The following is a 24,532-nucleotide window of genomic DNA, read 5'->3' as shown; positions in this document are numbered from 1 at the left end:
GTGTCTCTTCACAGCTGTAGTACAATAACTAAGACAGACGGTACACAGAAGGTGTTGATTAAATGTGTATTGAATTGTCCACAGGGACGGGAAATGTTCAGGCACCGTTTCCACTCCTCCTGGTCACGCTGCTTGTTGGCCTCTGATAACCAGGAGGAGGAACACCAGCACCACTGTACTTTGTCGCCAGACTGTCACACAGAGTCCTGTGTTCAGTAATGCCTGCACATTCACCCCAGGTCTCTCTTTCCTCTCTGTGAGGATGGGCCAGTTAGAATGTGCGGTGGGAGTAGAAACTGTTTATCCTATCTCCAGGGGCCTTAGTTAAGTTGATTTCATGCACTTTTAGTTTTCTAGAAGCTTGGTGCTGGTGCTGTGTCCTAGCTTCATCCTGAAATGGATCTTTCCTCCCTGTTTATTTTTTTCAAAAACTGCCCAGAGCCTCACAGCTTTGGGGCAGGATTTTCTCTACAGAGTGCCTTAACTGCCGCCAAGTCCTTGTCTGTATTCCCTTTCAATTATCATTCCGAAGAGTCAGGTGGGTGAATGACAGATTTTTTTTCCTCCAATCGCTCCCAGCTCTCAAAATCCAATTCTACTTCCATAATTTTGATTCAGATTTCTAGTCAGCCACTAGGTCGCGCTGTGTGACAAGAGATCTGTAGATCTTGAACCCCCGGGAACCCAGGACTCGAAGGGAGAAGAGGTGGGAACAGAAGAGAGGGAGAGAGAGGATAGGCTGACCCTGGGGATATGGCCGCAGGAGTAAGACCCACAGGAAGCAACTAGACTCAATAAATACAACCACCTGTGCTCCAGTCAGCAAAAAACCACCGGGTTACTGCAAACCTAACAGATTCCAAGGGGAGTTAAGAAGTAAATGCACCATTGACAGGCACTGGGTAGGAGGGGGTTCTATCATGTTTGTCCCTTTACTGGAGTCAAGCTTACAGGGCCCAGGAGACCAAACAATTCAGACTTTAGGCTGCGAGGATTTGAATTGCCCCATGGCCCCTTGCGAATAAGCATGCTTGGATACGTTTGTGACTGTCTGCTTCACCAGCAAGTCGCCCCCTTTCCTCCTCTAGAACCATGAAATCTTGCCCAGAGATTGTTTTTCAGAGGGCAATAAGGGCTTCTGCAGCTGTTGGTTTGCCTCACCAACCTTTTTTTGCAGCTCCCTCGGTCCCCCAGCCTTCCCAGCTAAGAAGGACTTGAGCAAAAGGAGCCCGTGCCTGGGTGCCTGCCTGGGTGCTTGCGGCTCGCAGCTCTAGGCTGTGGAGGATGTTTCCGTCCAGAAGTTTTTTCCACTCAGTCTTCAGGTTGCAGACTGAGCAAGAGAAAGACAGGGATAGACACTCTCTACTTTCTAGATAGGGAGTGTCGTGCTTGTGTGTGTGTGTGTGTGTGTGTGTGTGTGTGTTCCTTCTATGGCTGGTGTAGTCCTTCATCTTCACAGTGGGGTGCTGGGACCGTGGCCCTGATCTGTCTTGGTGCCAACGTCCTTCACATGTCCTGCTGAAGAGCAGGCTTGGAAGCTGAGGTCTCTTCAGTCATGAAGAGGGGCTCGCCGCTCCTGGGGTGGCTCTAAGCATCACAGAGATGTAAAAGATCAGCGTGTCGCACACATTGGTGTTTGCATCTTCCAGATGCGCTCACACCCTGGCTGGAGGGTCTAGTCAGACACCAGAACTGTGGAGACATGAGGGAAAAGCCTGCGCATTGTGTGGGCGCTTTGTGCAAGTTGCTCAGCGGCTTTTGAGTGGGCCCTGCGTGCTCCAAGAATGTGCAGAGGTGGTGGCCATTCTCATTTTTCTCGTTTCTTTTCTTCCAGGCTCCTCTCTTGCTCTGATTAGCTCTGGCCAGAGGCCGCCCATGCGTGGGGCAGGCGCAAGGGGACTGGGAAAAAGCGTGCAGAGTTTTGGTCAATCCCAACACCAATGTGCCTAGATGGGGGAAGGGCAAATCTGCAGAGGTGAGATCAAGCATGGAAGAAAGGCTTAAGTAAGGTGTGCTCTCAGCTTCTGCTATGGGGGGTGGGAGGGGGGAGCGGTCATCTCCAGGGTCCAGAGCTCTCTCCTGTTTCCAGTACCCACTAGCCCAACCCTGCTGAGGCAACATCCCTGGGCTTCAAGGGGCGGGAAATCCGCGGAGCGAGTTCTGAGCTCACAAACGGCGTGTAGGAATCCGTCTTCGAACCCTTTCCGGATAACATCGTGTGACTACTGGACGCTTCCTCCCATGCGTCTTGTACAATTTGGCAACTTCAAGTGCCAGACACCCACTGCTTCCAAGGGGTGGAGTGCCGGGAACCGGGGAGCTGCAGAAAAGAGCCCGTGTGCTGGCAGAGCGTCCGGCTCCTATTTGGCCCTCTCAGTAGCACGCGCGTGCGTGCGCGCGTCCCCGAGCGGGCTCCTCTCCGTCCTTTTCACCTCTAGGAATTTTTCAGAGAAGAGCTGCCTGAAGCCCCAACGGGGGCCAGATTTTACTCTTAAACTGATAAGTAATATCTACGGTGAATAAAACTTGTTCTTGAGTGTTCCGTTGGGATGCACCCCCCCCCCCCAGGTCCCAATAACTTCCCTCTCCCTCCCTCCAGACTGAATCGAAGCCTCTCATCTCTATCCTGAAAAACTAGGTTAGACAGACAGGCCTGGGAAAGCTATCCTAGCCCCGAGCCGGGAGCAGGCAGGCGGCTGTCGGAGTTTTCAAAGTCGCGCCTTGGAGACTGGGAAAGACAGAGGCCCGCCGCGTGCACAGACAGTTAGTTAATGGAAAGCCTGTAAATCGGTTTTAAGTGCACCCCGGACAGAGGGGGAGGAAGGTGGACGTGGGGACAGTGGCGGCCGGAGATGCAATGGTGAGGGACAAAGGGGATGCCCATCCCGTTGCTCTGAAACGAAGATCCGTTCCCCACTTCTCCATTGTTCTTATTTTAGAAAAATAAACGTATTAAAGAAACTCCTTGGGTTAGGGAAACCCGAGCCCCCTAGCCCGCCCCAAGCGGAGGAGTCCGCGGCCTCCCTTGGCAGGGAACCCGGCTGCGGCTGTCCCCCTCTCTCCCTCCCTCCTCCCCGCCCCCGGAGGGGCATTGCTACTACGGCGATCGCCACCTCACGCCGAAGGAATGCTCGAAGTATGCACACGTTCCCAAAAGTAGACCTCCTTCACCGCCGAGGAGCATACATCACCCGTGGCAGCCTTCCACCTTCTCAGGCGTTTCGTAACCGAGTAAACTGAGAGCCGGGAACAGCCCTCTATTAAGTAGCCCGCGGCGCGGAGTCTCTTCCCAGTCTGCAAAGGCGGCCGCTGCAGACGCGTCCGCGGGCAGCTGCATTCAGTCCCCCTGCCTCCGCTCGCTCCGCGCACTAGGCGCTGCTGCTGGGTGCTCCCGCCGCCTTCTCCACACCCGCGGCCGCCAGGTGCTCCCGGAGCGCAGCGCCCTCCCAGGCCCGGGGGGTCCCACGCGCAGGCTGCTGGACGCCGGCTCCCTCTGTCACCTCCGGCTCAGGTCAGTCTGGCTTCTGTTCCCACCCCAACCCCCACCCCTCGCGGCCTTTCCTAAAGATAACTGGGGAAAGTGGCTTCTTGCTTGCACCTTAACCCGGGGCTGGCAGAATGCCGGGCAGGAGCTGCTTGGCTTTGGAAGCGATTGATTAGTGTCCGAGATAGATCGGTGGCACAGGAGTTTGGCGGTTTCTTTGGAGTTTTGGAGGGAGAAGGAAAGGTGGCTTGTTCGCGTGCAAAATGGTACTCAGTGTGTCCATCTGTAGGGCAATGTCCTTTATAGTCTCTGTCGCTTTCAGTGAAGTGCACGGGCTGCGTAGGTCGCTCTTTATAATCTAGGCTTTGCCAGGGACGCCAGGCTTGCAGCAGGGGCACAAGGCATTGCCGGAAAACGAAGTGAACTTCTGTACGCTCCGCGAAGAATTCCATGGAGGGCTAGTGGAAAGCGCTCCAGCTTGGCGAGCCTGGGCTAGTGACATCTCCAGATGCTCCGGGGGAGCTGCCCTGGCTCCATGGTCCACTGCTTTCAAAGGGCTGCTGGGTTAGACCGGCTTTCGCAACTTCTGAGACTTCCTTTTTGGGTTCCTCCTGGATGCCTTGGGATTAAGTTTTACCCAGGGTCAGTCAATGGGACCTTTGAGGAGGGTTCTCCTCTAGTCTTTGAGTGCACAGATCAGAGTGTGTGGAGTCAGTGCATTTGAGAGCAGTTGACAAATGGGACCTGCATCTGGCTTCCTCAGCCACCGTCCCCTGACCAATTCAGATCTTTGGTATACACCTCCTCTCAGCTCCAAGGCTGGGGTCTTCTAAAGAATATTGGGGTAGGATTGGCGGGAGGGGGGCGAAGAAACAAGTCTAAGCTCGTCCTTGGCTAGGTAGCCTTTCTAGAAGACGTAGGTGACGCCTGGAAACTAGACGGGCCCAGGAAACATGTGTGTCTGTGTGTGCGTTTCAAAAAAAATTTAACTTGAGAGAGTTAAAGAGTTGGCCCCTTCCAGCAAGGGGTGGGGGAGGGGCGAGTTGTCCGAAAGGGGCCAGTTCCCGTAGTGCCCCCACTCCAGTCAGTTGATTCATTTTCATTCATGAGAGGGAAGTGAGGGAAATCCTACTGCCACGTAAGGGCTACCGCTTTCAGACATCTATGTCTGAGAATGCTCAATGAAGTGTTGCTAAGCACTCCGATAAATGTTTTGGCTAAGAAGGAGAGAGAAGTTTTTCTTTAAAAATGTATACGAACGGAATTCTTGGCTGGCTGAGAAAGCTGAGTTATTCATCAAATACCCCAAAGAGAGGTGATTCATTCTTGATGCTGAGACAGGGGGCCGATAGGTGGCGCACTAGACTAAGATAAACTCTTCCAAGACTCAAGTTTTTGTTCAACCTTTAAACAGCCCCCCCACCCCAAACTGCACACCGATTTTTGTGGGTAGGTTACCACCCTTTAACTTTTCGTGAGCACAACTGCCGACTGCATTCTAAATTATCATATCAGCGTTATGGCCGGGTGACAACAACAATGAAGCAGTCATGCTTTTTTAATCTTTAAAATTTTTTGACTAATGTAGGAAAGGGTTTGAATGTTGTTAATTAGGGGGGAAAGACATTACTAAAACCCCTTAGATCCCAGAGCAGCGCCAAAATTTTAATATTGGCTTCATAAAAAGGAGCTCTGGGCAATTTGGCTTGCCTGCTCATCAGACATGTAAAATGCAATTTACACTCGGATGAGGAAAGCTGCCCTAACCCTTGTGCCAATGATTTGGAAAGCCATGGTCGGAGACTGTCAGTTTCTTTTTTTCTCAAGGAGAGCCCAACCTTTGGCTTATTTTTGAATTCCCAAACACAAATGGGGGAGTGTTCCCCCCCCCATTTGTCATGAGGCCTATGGTGTAGCCTTAAAGTAATGTGTGCACTTCCTGCATTTGGCCACGGACGCCTTCCCAGTCCAGCTAATTGCTGGTAACGTTTGTTCCTGGATTGCATCATAGAATACACTAGGGCAGTCCTTTCTGCTGCTAAAGCAGCTACCGTGTGTTGAGAAAGTGCAAAGGATGAGTGCGACTCTGCCAAACAGGGGTAAATCTATTTGCAAAGTCAGGAACGACTACTAACCTTTTCCCCTCTGGGACTTGTATTGGTTGTAATCTCCCAGCTTTAAGAAATAGTTAAACACAAGGAAGAATTATTGAGGTTCGTACAATTTAAGAATGTCTGGGAAACAGACAAGGGCATTTTGCTTTTTCTACTGCTTCGTCTCTTTTTATTATGCATTTTAGAGTTAGTTCCTGCTCGTCTTTGGTAAAGGGTTTATCGGATGTGAAAACGACATGGTTATCAGAAGAATTGGGGTCCATTTGGGCCTTCCGCATCCCTCTATAATCTATTCCAGATCTTAAGGACTTATTTGCATATTTTTAGTCAGGATAAACTGGAGAACATAGAATAAAAGAGGTTTATTATTATTATTTTTTTTTCAAATTACCCTGGGACCACTAAAGCACAGTTACCTAAAGAGGTCGGCAGTTAGGGGAAAAGCAGCCAAATGAAATCCCCAGCTGGAAGAGACATTTGGTTGAGTCAGGGATAAAATGACCTCTAAATTATGCTTCACCTTGGCCATATGAAGTCATGTGCCTTTACAGGGCACCAGGCAGCACCAGCTCCCTGGGATAAGAGTATCCTCGTTAAACTAGAATTTCCTACTAGTGCCCCGATTAAACCTATTGGAAGAGCTTGACTTCCATGGTTCCACAATGGGCCCATTATGTGCTGGGCTGGGCCCTGTTGTTTTCTAGGCAGATTTGGCTGGGTTCTGGACCACGTTTAGGCTCTGGTCTAACCTTGCTCGTGGCCTGCTCAGACTGGGTTCTGATGGATCACTGCTTCCTCCTGCAGATCCCTTCATGAGGCTGTGAGCTTGAGGCCCAAGCATGCAGACCAGGCTTCCCCGAGCGCTGGCCGCCCTGGGCGTGGCCCTACTCCTGTCTTCCATTGAGGCAGAAGGTAAACCGCTTTTTTCTTCTCCTATGGCAAGTGAAACTGCAGAATTCAAGAAAGGAAAAGACTCTCATCTCCCGCTTCTGTTGCTTGGTCTGTTTTCTCTGCACTTCTCCGGTGCTTTCTCTTCTTCAGAGAAACACCTGCCTTCAGAGGTGTGTCCGTTTCTGAACTTTAAAGGTCCAGCTCGTTTATTCTGCTTTCCCCTACTCTGTACAGTGCTGTGTGGTCTCCTTGCGCTTGTCTCTGCAGTGTGCTGTCCACACTGCCACCTGCACTGCCGCCTTCCTTGACGATCAGTCCCTGGGATAGGGCAACAACTGTATCCAGCTCTGTGAAGAGGATTCCTGACGACGACGGACGACGTCTGGGCACCAGGAACCTCAGAATATGGACATCTTTACCGGATCAGCAGCTGATCACCTGGGTCAGGACTGTGACCTTGGTGACAACATGAAATAAAAGACTCCAACACTGCCAGCCCCAGCGTCTGGTTTTCCTTTCTTTTCTTTTTGATCAGGTTAGGTTAGGCAGGCAGACGACTTTCAGGCAAAGGAGTCAACCTTCAAACTGCCAGTAGTTACGGGAGGTGGGTGGGTGGGGCTGAGTGACAAGCAGAAACTGACCCCTAAGGGGTGCCCACTCGATCTAGAGGACTCTGCTGTTTGCCTTTGGTTTTAATGTTTCTAAAGCACACTTCCCAGAACAACTCAGCTGGGGGGTGGGGAGGGGGGTTTGGGGGTGGCTTGGCTCCAGGTCAGGGTTTCCAGCCTGGAGGCGGCTGGGATCCGGGCACCCTTTGGCTTGCTTTTGCCTTTGCCTGGCTCGGGGAGACCTGGCCACATCTAACCTCAGCGTCTTGGCACTAGGTGGTCAGGGACACCACAATATGACTCAAAAAAAAAAAAAAAAAAAAAAAAAAAAAAAAAAAAAAAAAAAAAAAAAAAAAAAAAACCAAACAGCTCTTGTACCCTGCCGTCTAGAAAACTTTTGTTAGACTTTTAACCTAATTTCCGTTTTGTTTGGTGCACTTAGTGAGTTAATGTCTCAGTATTTATTGAGGAAGCCACTTCCATGTAATAATCTTACGCGCTCTTTCAATTATTATTCGGGACTTTGCAAACTAATCGTATTCTGCAAGATAAATGGGTTAATCTTAAAAAGCCCTTTTACCCTCTTCAATTAAAAAAAAAATGCCTTTAATGAAGTGAGGGAGGAGATGTCTGTAGGCTCTGGAAATTCTAAGGTAGACTGTGTTGATACTAAAGTGGGTAGGTATGTGGGGCTGTTTCTTGGCCATCCTGTTTTTTTTTTTTTTTTTTTTTTTTTTTTTAATGTTCTACTTCAAAACTGTAGGTACAGAAGTTAATGTTAGGGAAGCATAGAGGCTCCTGGCCTGGCTTTTGTGATGAGTCTGCTCTCCCCTCCTGAAGGAGTATTCTGATGAGGTGTTCTTTCAGTAATCCTGGCTGTGATGTCAGTTAGGAAGGAATTTTATTTGAGAAACTTCTGGAAACACTACTGAAGATATTTTTAGATAAGTCACTGAAGTGGCCTGTTTATTGCTCATTAAGAAAATAGTTCTTTGAAAATAAAAGTTCTGAGAATTCTAAAGTATAGGGTTAGGTTAGTGATTATGCTAAGTGGAAAACATCACTTAAGTGGTACTAACCAGGCAGCAAAATACAGTTAAAAAGGATGTTATAGGATATGCCTTTATGATTAGCTCATATTTTATCTTTTAACTTTATATTAATTTTCATATGATGTAGTTGGTTTTTTCTCAATCTTTCTTAAGCTCATGTCTCCTCCTTCTTTAGGCCAGTATATTTTAATAAAATTCATTTTTGGATTGCTTTCTAGTTTGGCAGTATCAGACAGAAATATGAGCCACAAATGTAAGCCATACGTATAACTCCAACATTTCTTATAGTCATATAAGTAAAACAAAAGGGAACAGAAAAATTGGTTTTAATGTAAAAGGTCTTAACACAGTATTTTTGTTTCAATATGCAATTGATAGATAGACACATCAGCTAGCGCCTCTACATTTCCATGCTAAGTTTTGGAAGCTAGACGTGGACTTTTTACACTTGTAGCACATTTCATTATGGACTGGCCACACTTCAAGCACTCAGAAGCAACATGTGGCTGTTTGCCCCTTGTTGGGCTGCTCAGCCCTGGTGTTAACTACTAACTAAATGGCCCCAGGAGCCTAGAGAGGGCTAACAAAATTTGTGGCCAAAGTCTTTCTGAAGACGTTGGACTAGGAAATAGAATTTTTCTCCCTGAAATCTTTCTGTGAGGGTATTTCAAAATTTCAGCTTGCCCCTCTGTTTACAGTCTTCTGCTAGGGTAGCCAAAGCTACTTTTTATTTTTATTTTTATTTTGGTGTGGCTCATATATGCTTTTGTAGTTCTATGGATAATTTTTATTTTTTTAATATGCTGGAAGCATAGTTTTTCATGTTAATTTAAATTAAATTAAAATTTACATTTTACCTTCAAAAGTCATAATAAAATTTCCACCGTGCTTCCATTTGTATGACGAATTCTGTTACCGTGCTAGGTTACTGTGTCCTATAGAAGTAAAGACAAAGGTGATTTTTAAAAATTTTTTTGTCTTAAGTGGGTATTAAATAGACTAGCAAAGTTAAAACTTTCTTTAGTTTAAGATTATATCTAGGTATGGACCTAGATTGTGTGAGTTAGTCTGGGTTTGGGTAACATATATTAATAGATTTTTAGAAAAAATTAGCTTTGCATTAAATAGCTAATGCTTATTGTTCCTTGAGAACTGGACACATTTTTTTCATTAATCTAGAATTTGAGATGGACATAAAATTTGTGAAATTCAGTTTTAATTTTTGTATTATTTATAGCTTATACCATATAATAAACAATCATTATCAATTTCTCAGTGATTTTAATCCATACCTTTAATAATAATTGCCTTGCATCTAGATTAAGGAATATATATATATATATATATATATATATATATATATGATATAATGTATATATATTGTGAGAGGAAATGAAATATATATATTTCCTCTCACAATCCTTCCCCCATCCCTCCTCCCCTTCTAATGAAAGGGACTGTTTGCCTGTGAGTGTCTGCATCTGTCTGAATCAGCTGCTGGGTGGAGCCTCTCAGAGGACGGCCATGCTAGACTCCTGTCTGCAAGCATAATAAAATTATCATTAATAGTGTCAGGGATTAGTACTCGCCCATAGGATAGGTCTCAAGTCGAGCTGGTTATTGGTTGGCCATTCCCTCAGTCTCTGCTTCATCCCATGGATACATTTTGGGTTGAAAGTTTTGTGGGTGGGTTGGTGTCCCTGTTGCTCCTTAGGGGTTTCTGTCTGGCTCCAGGAGGTGACCTCTTCAGGCTCCATATCCCCAGTGCTCTGAGTCACAGCAAAGATCGCCACCACTTATTCTTGGGCGCCTCCTTTATCCCAGGTCTCTGTCTCCTGGAGATGCTCCCTACCTCCAGGTCTCTGTCTCCTGGAGATGNGATGCTCCCTACCTCCAGGTCTCTGTCTCCTGGAGATGCTCCCTACCTCCAGGTCTCTGTCTCCTGGAGATGCTCCCTACCTCCGTCTGTCCCACTGTCAGTTGCAGATTTCCATTTATTCTCATGGCCTTATGGCCATGTCTTCTTATATTTTTACAGTGCTGTTTCTAATATACAACAAAACATTCAAACCTGTTATTTTCCAGATGAGGAAGTGAGAGTTCCTGGAGTTGATATTTTATTGTAGCTTTTAGATTTGCTTTGTCTTAGCATATTATACACATTGACTTATCTATCTGTTCACCCACCCACCCATTCATTTATCCATCATCCCATGCACTCATCCATCCATTCTTCCATCTACCCACCCACTCATAAGTTCTCTAGTATGGTTACTACATAGCACAGACAGGATCCAGGACAGTGGGCTAGTGCTGATTTTCCTTGGTACTCAGGAACTGTTCAACTCGGCCAATTTAATGGAAAAACATATTTTATAATGTGTATTAAGTAATTCATTGCTTGTCTGAAGTGTTAATTTTCAGCTGCTATTTTTGGTATTTATAAATGCAAACAACAAGCACTTTGGTAGCATTAGATGCTCAATAATTAAGTTAATACCTGTGGAATATAACAGACTCATCACACTTTGCACATCCAAGGCTTCTATCACTGAGAAAATATCCTTTCCAGTGTTATTTCAAAGATCAGAACAAAGGTCTTACTACTTTTTTAAGTGGATATTTTAATGTGGCTCTTATATTTGCTTTGTCTGTAATATTATATTATATTTACCCATTCATCTATCCACTCACCCATCCATCCATCCTTTCATCCATCCATCCATCCATCCATCCATCCATCCATCCATCCATCCATCCATCCATCCATCCTTTCATCCATCCATCCATCCATCCATCCATCCATCCATCCATCCATCCATCCTTTCATCCATCCATCCATCCTTTCATCCATCCATCCATCCATCCATCCATCCATCCATCCATCCATCCATCTATCCATCCATCCACCCATCCAACTATCCATTTGCTTATTTCTGCCATTCTTGGTTATAGACTTCTTTTGGGTACTCTAATTGAAAAAAGGTTATTTTCTTTAAGCCAAGACAGACACACCAATTTTAAAATTGTTTGAATAAGTGTGTGAAGTTAATATATCAAATTCTATCTAAATCCACATTAGTGGTATAGTAGTGAGCATAGCCACCTTCCAAATTCTATCTACATTTGAGTTGCAGATGTCAATGTGATACATATATATTATTGGACAGATATAATTTTTTAATAATGACTTTTCAGAGAATAGAAAAATATGTATGTACAAATTAACAGGTAGTATAAATGTCCTAAAATTTCTGATTGAAACATTTCTTCTGTTTACATTTAATCTGATGTGGCAGAAAACTATACAGACTGCAAGATAAAGTTATTGATATCCATGAGCTATAATGACTTCATTTGAATTTCTCTTGTAAATCAATGATTGCAAGGCCTATAGTTAGGTTATTAAAAAGACAAACCTGAGAAAACAAGTAAAATATCTAAATATCTGCACATTATACAGAAGACACCGAATACGTTTCACATAGTATGATCATTTCTACAATGCCCTAAATCCTATAGCTTGTGTAACAGAAATCTCATCAGAATTCCACTTTCTTTTTACAGTATTTTGATACTAAACACATTATGTTTAAGTATAAAATTAAATTACCAGTTATAAATACTCAAGGTTTCATTTCTTCATGATGAGAAGCCAGGTTTTATGAATCAGATTATTATTTATAATTTTAATTATGTTACTCTTGGCTTGGCTATGGTGGTTTGCACTTACAAACTGTATGTAGCTAGTTAGTGTTTGTACTATGGCTATATCAGCATTATTTTAGGGAACACCTAGACTCTGTGACAATGTGATAGTGGTTGTGAATTATTTTAACGTAAAAATCTTCCCAGATCAATAAAAACATGTATTTGTATTGATTTAAATCGATGTGGGTCACACCCTCATAATACTTCATTTTTTCATAATAAATCACAAAATATGTAAATAAGTGACAGTCTTGAAATGTTGTACATTTGGTAATATTAACCAGAATGCAAAGAGTGGAGGGGTTCTGCTTTTCACACATTGCTAGGCCATTTTCCCTGCTTTCAAATCCCAGTTTGAACCCACATCTGGGTTTCCACGAGCATCTTACAATCCTCTAAAATGTTCAAGACTTTTCCCCCACAGTCATTTTTTCAGTCTATCTGGAATGCTGGTCACTTGGACATCAACAAGGTGGGCCGCTGCTGACCTTCAGCAGTTCTAACCTAATGTCCGCTCCTTCAGGTCAATTTCCAAGGTTGGTGGTACTATTTTTCCATGTACTGATTTTTTTTTAAAAGCTGCTCAGGCCGGTTGTGTCTGCCTTTGCATTAAATTTGTCCTGAGCCATTGCTATCAGAACAATATTTTATAATGATATTCTTAATACCCATCGTCCTATTAACATCTGTTGCATGCTCGTTACATATACTAAGTGATGACTTCAGCTAAATATTGCAATATGGTTCCAGACAGAAGAATGCTGAATGATTAAACTGCGCATGTAGATTAATAGTTCTAATCTCACTGCCTGTGTATGGATAGTAAGAAAGTAACATTCATTCCTCTAGTGTATCCAATAAAAATAAAGCCATCTTCTACAGTTGGAAGTGGCAGTTTATTAAAGCAGATGTTTGCCTGATGAGTTTCGTTTCCTTTCAAAATCTGCTATGGATGTTAAAGATGGCTCTAATCCCCATTAAATTCTGACTTGTGTCTCAGAGCTATTACTGCACTTCAATTGACTTTCGCAAAATTCAAAGAGGAGATGGTAACCTCTTAAAACAGAGATAAACCTTCTCACTCCCAACGAGTCATATCTGTAGACTAAGACGTTTAAAGAAGCAAATGGCTGAAAATCATCTACTGTGTTGAACTTGCTTCAAGTGCAATGATTTTCAAAGCATCGACCATGCACTGACAGTGAGTCAGTCCAATGCTGCATGAGGAGGCATGAACATTGTGTGGAGAATATCATTATAAAATATTTCAGGAATGTCTTTGTGTAATGACTACTGTACATGGAGGCTTTTGTTCATTGTGGGAAACTAAAAAAACGAGTCAAACATTTCATTGACACATGCATGACGCTGTACAGTTTTGTATGTAAACTGCTCCTCTCTGTACTTCACAGTTATTTCTGTCATCGAGTTCTCCAAGATTTTATGCAAGTCATGTCTTCCATTGCTGATCCTTCGTTTCTATTTCCTTTCAAGTTCTGTAAATAATTGCCCTTCACTATACATTGATGTTGTCTTTTCATAATTAACTATTGTTTGTTAAAGGGCCACACTGGCATTTTAACTTAAAAATGCTACTTCTAGTATGGACTGTGCCCCCTATAAAGGCAATGACCATGTTGGTTTACACCTTGGGAACACAGCAAACTGCTGTAAATGGGCAGAATATAAGCTTTATAAACACTTCTAGCACTGTTTATATACTCATAAACCATTAACATCTCATTTTAATATTTTTCTTATTTTAATATGAATATACATTTAAATGTATGTTTCCTAGTGAGACATATTTACTTTTTTATGATTTATCTTTTCCATTCAAATACATTTTAAAAGCTTCTACCACAGACTGAGATGTACCAAGCAACAATGCAAAGGTTGAACCCAAAACACCAGCGATTTTCTTTCTACATTGTAAAAGAGTGTGGTGTCAGTGTTCTAAATTAACGTCTTTGGTTGTAAGCAGGTTGTGATTTGGCATGCTTGTTCAAAGTGCACTCAGCATGTATTGAATTTCCTTAATTGTTATGTGAATTGTTTGCATATGTGGTTATTATATGTGATTTCATTGTTCTTGTATCCAAACATGTTTCGATTCTGCTTGATTTTGCTGGTCATTCTTGAATGGCTTAGCAACTCAAGTATCAAGTGTTCCGTGGCTGTCTTCTGTAATTTGTACACTTCCTGATGTTTTGTCACATCTTGTCAGCTTTTAATTTTTTTCTGATCCAACAACATATCTTTTATATTTGTTGGAAACAAATTTATGCAAAGACAACTTTAGTAAGCTTTGCTCAACACAATTCTTCATTAATCATATTAACCATTTTCTGACACTGGAAAACACAACTGATCTCAACTCTCTTTTTGCAGTTGACCCACCTTCCGACTTGAATTTTAAAATTATAGATGAGAATACTGTTCATATGTCATGGGAGAGACCAGTTGATCCAATTGTGGGTTACAGAATAACAGTGGACTCTACAACAGGTGAGTTTCAAGATGCTGAGGTTTTTGGACAGAGACATCAAGAGCATGCAGTTTGCCAAACCTTACATTTAACTGCAGGGAGGGCAAGAATGAGCAAGCCAGAGGGATTTGGTTGATGTCACCAGTTTTTTGGCAGACTCAGAGCTACAGATTCCAATCCCAATATTTTCAGTAAACAAGGCAAAGCAAAACAAAACTTGTTTTGGATGTCCTATTGTGTTATCTACAGTGTGAATTAACCATGCTGCCCAAGTGTGGAGAACCAATGTCTAAATATATGATGATATATTATATATCATATACAATATAAATAATATAATATAATTGAAGTATTCAGTCAATTCAGCGGATTATTGGTATTAATTAGCATATGGACCACATTTGAATGTGTTTTTTTCTATCTTTCTGTTCTCTTCTAATTTATAACTTAAAGTTAAATTATTTTTGACTCATATCTTATTTATAAAATTGATATATTTTTGGTCTGATATTCTGACATATCTTTAATTTAGAAGAATTTCACGCCTTTTAAGTTTTGTGTGTGATTGTCAGATAAAGGCAATGCCATTGCATATACTAGTTTTCTAAAAATGCAAGGACTTATTTTTGGAAGACTATTGAAAACAACTCTTGAATGTCTTGAAAAATGCATACGGTAAAAGTTTCAGTTTTGGAGTACATTTAGACTTCTTTGTAATATCTTATTTTCAGGAAAGTTTATATTCTTATTTTTCTCTTTGTGTTTTCAGATGGGCCTACTAAAGAATTTACCCTTGCAGCTGGTACCACTGAAACTCTATTATCAGATCTTATTCCTGAAATACAGTATGTGGTGACTATAACTTCCTATAATGAAGTAGAAGAAAGTGTGCCAGTTATAGGTCAACTAACAAGTAAGAACACATACAATTTTAAGTACTTTAATTATTTTTCTGTTAGTTTTGTTTTTAAATTTGAAAAATTCTTGTATATTTTAAATTAAAATACAATTATGTCACTTCCTTCCCTTTATCCCTTCAGAGACCCTCCCCATCCCCCAGAAATCCCTCCCTTCATCTCCTTTCATGTCCTCCCCACTTTCAAATTGATAGCCTATTTTTCTTTGATTCTTACTGTTACATAGATACACACACATGTATTTTGCAGACAATTTTCCAGCTTCGGATTTAATCTCCTATTATATAGGTAACATATAAGCACCACTTTCTACGACTGTAGTTATCAGTGGTATGAACAGTTCATTTATGCCTTTAACCTTTGTCTCAAGAAGTAGCACAGTAATGTAAAAACCCTTTTGAGGTATCTCTAACAGTTCATCAAAATAATTCATTTGTAAGGAAATCATTGTTTGGCACTCTGACCAGCTGGACAAGGCCAAACATTTGAAATACAATAGTAAAAAAACAATGTATGTGTTATGGTTTACTATATTTTTTCCCGTATTTTTTTTTTTTTTTTTTTTTTTGATTAATGATGGGCTTTTTGACTCAGTTCAAACAGGTGATCCATCAAAACCAGGGGAGAAGAAGCCTGGAAAAACAGAAATACAAAGTGAGTTTCTTTCTGTATTTTTTGCTTGGATTTGTGGAAATCACAACTGCACTGTAGTAGATGTTCTAATAATAGACAAAGCTTAATCCTATTCCCTATGTTACCAGCTATAAGCTTTCTCTAGAAGGAGTAGATAACAGAGAAATGTATAACTTAATACTTATAAACCTTGATGTCTAACCTTCAGCCAATATTTCTTCCTTCTACAAACTGATAGCAATAGATGGTACTTACAGATGTATGGGAGCAGACTGAGGGAACCTTAGTAGTTGAAGCAACTCAAGGGCTATGAAATACACTTTAGGTGTACTTGCATATTGAACTCATCTCTGGGATATTTCTGTTACCTTGGCTGATGACGTAGCTTTCCCAATCTTCCCAGAGTTTCTGCAGCCCATCCATCTCTAAGGACTTGGTGAATACATAACCAGATGAAAAACACTTTTATTTATTTCGGCTGTAAGGCTCATCCCCTCCTTTGTCGGACACTGCTTTGCGTGGCTTGCTAGAGTGAACTCCCAAGGAGTTTCTTGGACTTCTGATTTTTGCCACTTTGTAAGTTGGATTTATGACCCAGACTGACCGTAAAAACATTATAAACACAAAGGCCTCTTTCTTTGGAGCATTTCCCTCTAGATCACTGTTTATCACTCCCTCAGATGTCCAATAATCTAAAATGAGGTTTCTCTTATGCAGTTACATTAATATTTTCTCCAAACTATCAATATTTATTCTAAATCAAAATATTCTGCCAGATATGGGTTTTTAATAGACTAAAATTGACCTATTAAACAGCATATAATTGTCTTGCACAATTTTCCAAGACCTTTTCCTGCTCCTCTTTGCCAGATACTTTTTTATTATCTACCAACTAACTTCAAGGACAAAAAACATCTTCAGAAATCCACTAAATGTTGCCTTGCAAATACGGATTTTCATGAAAACCAACTTGCCTCCTTGACCACGGAAGAAGGAAATATAATGTGAGGTCATAAAAGCCCACTGCATGTTAATCCCTTAAGGATGCCATATGGACATTTGGGCTTTGACTTAGCAGTATTTCCTCTTCTTGTTTAATAATGGAGATTTTAGCTGTCAAATTTGAGTACATAGATAACAAAGACATAGATAGTTTGGCTACTTTGCATGATGTTGTGCATAGACTACCCTGACTATAAACTTAGACGTTTATATTGGAAAGTATGACAGACTACTAAAACATTTGCTATGCTCTTCAACCCAGAACAAATCTGCCTGAAGAGCACAGATTGAATTTATCTGTTGATACATAACAAAGGAGGAGGAGACTCTGTTGACATTTCTTTTGTGTGTCTCCCAGATGTTTTATGTAATCTTCATTTGGGGAAAACTAAAGATATGGTTCAGAAAAACAGGTTGTCACTGCATGTGCTCTGACTGCAGTATCTTGGGCAGCGTATCACATGTCTAGTCAGTTCTTTGCTATCATGCATAGCAATGTAAAGGCATCCTGCCCATACATGGATCTTCATAAGTGCACTAAAATTACTTCAGCGTACTTTTAAGATTGTGTATTCTTTTAAGTGTGTAGATGGAAAACAGTGGGTCAGATATATTCTGGAGAAGATTTTTGCAATGCTAGGCTGTGGGTTTTTTTTTTTTTTAAAGATGGACTGATTTTATCAGTTAAAAGTTTTTCAAATATGTTTCAGAGTGCTCTGTCAGTGCCTGGACTGACCTAGTGTTTCTTGTGGACGGCTCCTGGAGTGTGGGAAGAAATAATTTCAAGTACATTTTAGACTTCATTGTTGCTCTGGTGTCTGCATTTGACATTGGGGAGGAGAAGACAAGGGTTGGAGTTGTTCAGTACAGCACAGATACCAGGACAGAGTTTAACTTAAATCAGTACTACCGAAGAGAAGACCTCCTTGCTGCAGTTAAAAAAATACCATATAAAGGTGGCAACACAATGACAGGTATGTTTTAGAGATTATATTATTGTTTAAAATAAATGAAATGTTTATTTTGAAAAGAAATTTAAGAAATTATTTTATTTCAATTATTTATTTATTTTATTTTAATTATTTTATTTAAGTGAAAATGTTTCTTTTTTCCTTCAGGGGATGCCATTGACTACTTAGTTAAAAACACTTTCACTGAATCTGCTGGCTCGAGAGCGGGCTTTCCTAAAGTGGCAATTATTATCACGGACGGCAAGTCTCAGGACGAAGTGGAAATTCCAGCGCGGGAGCTTCGGAATATTGGAGTTGAGGTTTTCTCTCTGGGTAGGTTAAGTCTGACTGGCCGTTTTCTTTCTAGCTCTCCTCTAGTACACTTGATGCTGAAGAAGATCAAGGTCGGTTCCTCAGGGAAGGGTGCTGTCAAAAGTGCTTACTTACTGCGTTTTATAGGAAAGCAAGTTGCCAAGTTGTCTTTGAGTAAAACTTCTGCTTATCTCTTTCTTCATAAAACTTTCTGAGCGTATGGATGAAGTGAGCTGGTAGTCACATGCTTTGCTGGGTCTCTGCTTTTCAATGAACACTCTGCCAGTGGTTCTAATAAAGATCCTCCTTGTGTTATCATTAAGTGGATTTTATGCATTTTCTGCATTACACCATACTTGAAATATTCACAGGTCTCTAGCACATTCAGCACTTTGCAGTAAAAAAAAAATATTATCTTTACAGATGGCAGAGACGAGCAATGGCATAGTTAGAATGGAGGCTCTCTCCATTAATCGTTTGTTTTTCTCATGGCTGGTCACTGTTTGTGAAATTATAAAACCCTTTGTCACTGAACATTTGTTTTTCATCTACTATCATCTATATCTATTATCTATGTACCTACTTACCTACTTACCTATCATCTATCTACCTACATACCTTCTCTCTCTCTCTCTCTCTCTCTCTCTCTCTCTCTCTCTCTCTCTCTCTCTCTCTCTCTCTCTCTCTCTCTCTCTCTCTGTCTGTCTCTGTCTCTGTCTGTCTCTGTCTCTCTGTCTGTCTCTGTCTCTGTCTCTGTCTCTCTCTCTCTCTCTCTCTCTTTTCATCCCTCCATCAATCTATCTGTTATCTATTTGAGGCAGGGTCTCAATATGTAGGTCTGGCTGTCCTTGAACTCACAGAAATCTTCAAGCCTCTGCCTCCTAATGCTAGATTAAAGGCATGTGCCAAAGCAACTCTGGATTTTGAATTAAAAAGGGTCAAACTATCTTCAGTTTTACAAGACTAAGAAATACTGCAAAAAGATTCTTACAGTTGGTACACATCCCATTTTATCATATTCCCACCCTTTTGTTTTTAAGGTATTAAAGCTGCAGATGCAAAAGAACTCAAACAAATTGCATCCACACCTTCCCTGAACCATGTGTTCAATGTGGCCAATTTTGATGCAATTGTGGACATCCAGAATGAGATAATCTCCCAGGTGTGTTCAGGAGTTGATGAGCAACTTGGTGAGCTGGTCAGTGGAGAAGAGGGTGAGTGCTTGTTTCTTTTGGATTCTTTTATTAACTATTTTCTTCCTTTACATTTCAAATGCTATCCCCCAAATCCCCTATACCCTCTCCCTGCCCTGCTCCCCAACCCACCCACTCCCACTTCCTGGCCCTGGCATTCCCCTGTACCGGGGCATATGATCTTCGCAAGTTCAAGGGCCTCTCCTCCCATCATATGCAACTAGAGACACAGCTCTGGGGGTGGGGAGCGTACTGGTTAGTTCATATTGTTTTTCCTCCTATAGGGTTGCAGATCCCTTTAGCTCCTTGGATCCTTTCTCTAGCTACTTCATTAGGGGCCCTGTGGTCCATCCAATAGATGACTGTGAGCATCCACTTCTGCATTTGCCAGGCATTGGCATAGCCTCACAAGAGAGAGCTATGTCAGGGTCCTGTCAGCAAAAATCTTTCTGGCATAGGCAATAGTGTCTGGGTTTGGTGGCTGTATATGTGATGGATCCCTGGGTGGGGCAGTCTCTGGATGGTCTTTCCTTCTGTCTCAGCTCTGAACTTTGTCTCTGTAACTCCTTCCATGGTTATTTTGCTCCCAATTCTAAGAAGAAGCGAAGTATTCACACTTTGGTCTTCCTTCTTCTTGAGTTTCATGTGTTTTGCAAATTGTATTTTGAATAGTCTAAGTTTCTGGGCTAAAACCGCTTGTCAGTGAGTATATATCATGTGTGTTCTTTTGTGACTGGGTTACCTCACTCAGGATGATATCCTCCAGATGCATCCATTTGCCTAAGAATTTCATGAATTCATTGTTTTTAATTGTGTAAATGTACCACATTTTCTGTATCCATTCCTCTGTTGAGGGACATCTCCGTTCTTTCCAGCTTCTGGCTATTATAAATAAGGCTGCTATGAATATAGTGGAGCATGTGTCCTTATTACAAGTTGGAACATTTTCTGGGTATATGCCCAGGAGTGGTATTGGTGGATCTTCCAGTGGTACTATGTCTAATTTTTTGAGGAACCGCCAGACTGATTTCCAGAGTGGTTGTACCAGCTTGCAATCCAACCAACAATGGAGGAGTGTCGTCTTTCTCCACATCCTCACCAGCATCTGCTGTCACCTGAAGTTTTGATCTTAGCCAGTCAGAGTGCTTGTTTCTTGAGGGGGTATATGTGCTAGCTCTTACTGACAGTGGTTCCTGCTTTGCAGGTATTCTTGAATAGCCACATCTTAACCAGTTCCTCCAGTGACTGACCTCAACTTGTTAATACCTTGGAATTATTTTCTCTTTCCTTTGGAAGCTTTGACAAAATATTTATTTTTCTGTGAAGTTTCTGAACATTTTTTTTGGGGGTGAGGGGAAAATTTTGATTAGATATAGTTTATTTAATATTTTAATTTTAGTTAAAACATTTTAAAATATGACAATTTTCTCCTCATTCCTTCCTTTAAGCTACTTTATGTGCCTCCTTGCTTCCCTTTTAAGTTAATGGATTATTTTTGTTCTTTATTGTTTCGTATATATTTGTGCGCCTGTGTGTAAATACCTAAATATAGAAATGCAACCTGCTGAATCTCTTTAGTGTTGTGTGTATGTATATGATTTCAAGGATCCACTTGGTATTGGATAAACATTAGGGGGCTCCCCCCTGCAAAAATCCATTTCTTCTCCTCTCAGCATTCCTTAGTTGCCTACAGTTCTTTGTCTAGGGGTGGGACCTCATGAGATTTTCCCTTCCTACATTGATTAGACTTTTATAAAAGTCTTTTGATATATATTGTCTATGCATAATCAGGCTTTTCTGTGAGTCGATTGAATTATTTTATACTCAGACTCAAGCACTGGCAGATTGCAGACAATTATTTTTAGCGTTCTAGAACATCAGTGAGTAACAGCATTGCTTCTACCAGCCCCTAAGAACAAGGACTTTCCACTATCAGATGCCCTCTAACGTGTTCAAGTCTTAGGCATCTTTCAGATTAGATCAGTTTGATACTCCCACATCTGGAACACTTTCCCATTTCTCTCAGTCATTACTTCTAAGTTCTTAGAGGAGAGAAGAGGTATTTCTAAAGGATATTTTGCAAGTATCCATCTGAACACCGAAAGCCCTGGTACTGCCCCATGATGGTCTCCGCCCACTCTGGAACTGACAAATGGTTGAGTGTAGCTTGCCCATGATGCCACCTTCAATCATATTTTCATAAGTTCTTTGGCTTTACTTCTCCCACGGCTTCTCATCCTTTCTGAATCCTTTCTGTTTCTTAACTGTCTAATGGCTAACTTTCCCTCACCCTGAGTCTGTATCATCATATAATCTATATGCCCACTTTCACCTCACTTGGATTATCTCTCTTTACTTTAAATAGGTTAATTATTAGTGGAATGCAGTTTTGTGAGTGCCAAGATCAGGCGAGACTTTTGTTGTGCCCTTGTTTGAACTTTCCTGCATGGGTAGCGATGACCACATCTCAGCTGTGACCATCCTTCTTCAGGGTGTTGGGTAAATCATCAGTGTTCTGAATAGCTAGTAAACATCTGGAGCATGAAAATAAAGACAAGGAGTAAAATGTCAAATTCGAAATGAAAAGTGTAGATTCAGAGAAGGATGAAACATTAAATATACTTTCATCAAAATTGATGAAAAAATTTTCTTCTCCCCACCAAACTTTTCAGCACAGTAACTAAAATCCTCACAGTGGGGCTCATACAGATGGAAGTAAGGAGAAAGGGTATTAGTCAACACTTTTTGATGATACAGACAATGTCAATTTGAATAAGAAGAATTGAAGGTCCAAATGTAAAACCTAGCAGAGTTGTACCCCATTATTAATGACCACATACCTCTTCTTTTTCTTCTTAGTCATCGAGCCTCCTTCAAATCTGGTAGTTACTGAACTCTCATCAAAATACATTAGGCTGAGCTGGGATCCGTCTCCCAGCGCTGTGACCGGCTATAAGATCCTCCTCACACCAATGGCAGCTGGAAGCCGACATCACGCTTTGAGTGTGGGGCCCCAGACCACCACGCTCAATGTTCGTGACCTTACAGCAGACACGGAGTACCAGATCAGCGTTTTTGCCATGAAGGGCCTGACATCCAGTGAGCCCACTTCGGTCATGGAGAAGACGCAGCCAATGAAAGTTCAAGTGGGTAAGGGAGCCATTTCATTGCTACGGCTGGAGTACCACACCATGGTCTACTAGCTCAGACTTCGTTTTAAACATAGCATTTTCAGTAGTTTTTTTTTTTTTTTTTCCTCCAATGGAGTTTTCCTGGAACTGGTCTAGCCTGGCTGGCTAGCAAGCCCCAGGATCTGCCTGTCTCCACGCCCTTAGCACAGCGTTACAGATGCCCTTTGTTCTCATGTGGGTGCTGACTATCCAAACCGAGGTCCTCACACTGGCTCAAGAGGCACTTTCTCCCACTGATCTACCTCTCCAGCCTTGTAGCAGTTTTTGAAAAGAAGTAGACTTACAAAGAAAGCTAGATATCTAGAAACATCTATATCTTAATTGTTATTATATTTCAATTTTATTTATTTATGTTTAATGGATTTTCTTTCTCTTCACAGAATGTTCACGTGGTGTGGATATAAAAGCCGACATCGTGTTTTTGGTTGATGGTTCCTATAGCATCGGGATTGCAAATTTTGTTAAAGTTAGAGCCTTTTTAGAAGTTCTTGCAAAAAGTTTCGAGATCTCTCCCAACAGGGTGCAGATAAGCCTTGTCCAGTACAGCAGGGACCCTCACACCGAGTTCACATTGAAGGAGTTCAACAGAGTTGAAGATATAATCAAAGCAATAAACACTTTCCCGTACAGGGGAGGATCCACAAACACGGGCAAAGCAATGACTTATGTCAGAGAGAAAATATTTGTGCCTAACAAAGGCTCCAGAAGCAACGTACCGAAGGTGATGATTCTCATCACAGACGGGAAGTCGTCAGATGCTTTCAGGGACCCTGCTATAAAACTCAGGAACTCGGACGTGGAGATCTTCGCAGTTGGTGTAAAGGATGCTGTGCGCTCAGAGCTGGAAGCCATTGCCTCTCCTCCTGCTGAGACCCATGTGTTCACAGTGGAGGATTTTGACGCCTTTCAGAGGATATCGTTTGAACTCACGCAGTCCATCTGTCTTAGAATTGAGCAAGAGTTGGCAGCTATAAAGAAGAAAGGTTGGTAGAGCCTCCGAGTTCTAAAACCATGGGTAGGGTTCTTCTTTGATTCATTGGGTACAAGAAAATGTCCAACTGCTATTGAAAACCATGGGACTTAGTGCACTTGGGTCTGGCACATTTTAGCTCAGTGGTAGAGCACTTGCCTAGTAGGTGCAAGACCCTGGATTCAGTCCTCAGCTCTGAAACAAGCAAAGCAAAGCAAAGCAAAGCAAAGCAAAGCAAAGCAAAGCAAAGCAAAGCAAAGCAAAGCAAAACAAAGCAAAGCAAAGCAAAGCAAAGCAAAGCAAAGCAAAGCAAAGCAAAGCAAAGCAAAACAAAACCCAACTTTCTCCTGGTATGCTTACCATTCTATTATTGGAGAAAAAAAAATGCTTATCCAAAATGAGATTTCCTCCCTTAGATCTTCAAGAAAGGCTAGGACCCAGCTTCATCATACCTATTTGTCATAGCCAATTAAACAACTACTTACTGAGTTTCCACTGTGTAAATACAGATCTGGGTCCTTTGAACCCAAGGCAACTAAAAGCCTTGGAACTTTGAATTCTTTTTGTGTATTCTTTTTTTTCTTCTTCTTTTGATTGTTTTGGGCATGATATCTCACATCCAGAATTCTCTATCCTTTCTTCTTAATTTGTCTAAATTGTGCTTTACAATGCTTGCTTAAAAATATCACCCACATTATAAACCCTTCTTAAGTTCTCTAGTGTATTTGCATCATTTACACATTTAGCTGTTTTTTTGTTAGTAAGTTTATATTTTCATATCTGTCCCACTTGTAAACCTTCAAAGGACAATGTGCATTAAGCATCATCTCTTCTCATGATCAGTTTAATGCATGCTGAGTTTATTAAGTATATTCTAAAAATTATTCTTCTGTATATGTGTATATGATGGTCACACACATGCTGTGGTGTGTATGTGTGGTGAGTGTGTATGTGTGTGTGTGTGTGTGTGTGTGTGTATGAGAGAGAGAGAGAGAGAGAGAGAGAGAGAGAGAGAG

General features: G+C 41.7%; 1 protein-coding gene across 3 annotated transcripts in view; it reads left to right on the top strand.

Moving 5' to 3' along the window:
• Window positions 1–2,599: 2,599 nt before the first annotated feature.
• Col12a1 (collagen type XII alpha 1 chain) overlaps window positions 2,600–24,532 on the top strand; it is a 121,880-nt gene continuing 99,947 nt past the window's right edge. For 2 of the 3 annotated variants that reach the window (XM_021207140.2, XM_021207141.1), the window contains exons 1-10: window positions 2,600–3,511; window positions 6,403–6,510; window positions 14,252–14,368; window positions 15,118–15,261; window positions 15,860–15,919; window positions 17,611–17,874; window positions 18,019–18,183; window positions 19,203–19,376; window positions 22,215–22,505; window positions 22,927–23,529. In XM_021207140.2, coding sequence (XP_021062799.1) covers window positions 6,438–6,510; window positions 14,252–14,368; window positions 15,118–15,261; window positions 15,860–15,919; window positions 17,611–17,874; window positions 18,019–18,183; window positions 19,203–19,376; window positions 22,215–22,505; window positions 22,927–23,529 — 1,891 coding nt within the window. In that variant the 5' untranslated portion in view covers window positions 2,600–3,511; window positions 6,403–6,437. The remainder of the gene's footprint in view (window positions 3,512–6,402; window positions 6,511–14,251; window positions 14,369–15,117; window positions 15,262–15,859; window positions 15,920–17,610; window positions 17,875–18,018; window positions 18,184–19,202; window positions 19,377–22,214; window positions 22,506–22,926; window positions 23,530–24,532) is intronic. The other variant, XM_029542915.1, reaches the window with a different exon arrangement.

This window comes from Mus pahari, chromosome 10, assembly GCF_900095145.1.
Source record: "Mus pahari chromosome 10, PAHARI_EIJ_v1.1, whole genome shotgun sequence".
NCBI classification, from domain to species: Eukaryota; Metazoa; Chordata; class Mammalia; order Rodentia; family Muridae; genus Mus; species Mus pahari.
This window is presented reverse-complemented; position numbering and strand designations above follow the sequence as displayed.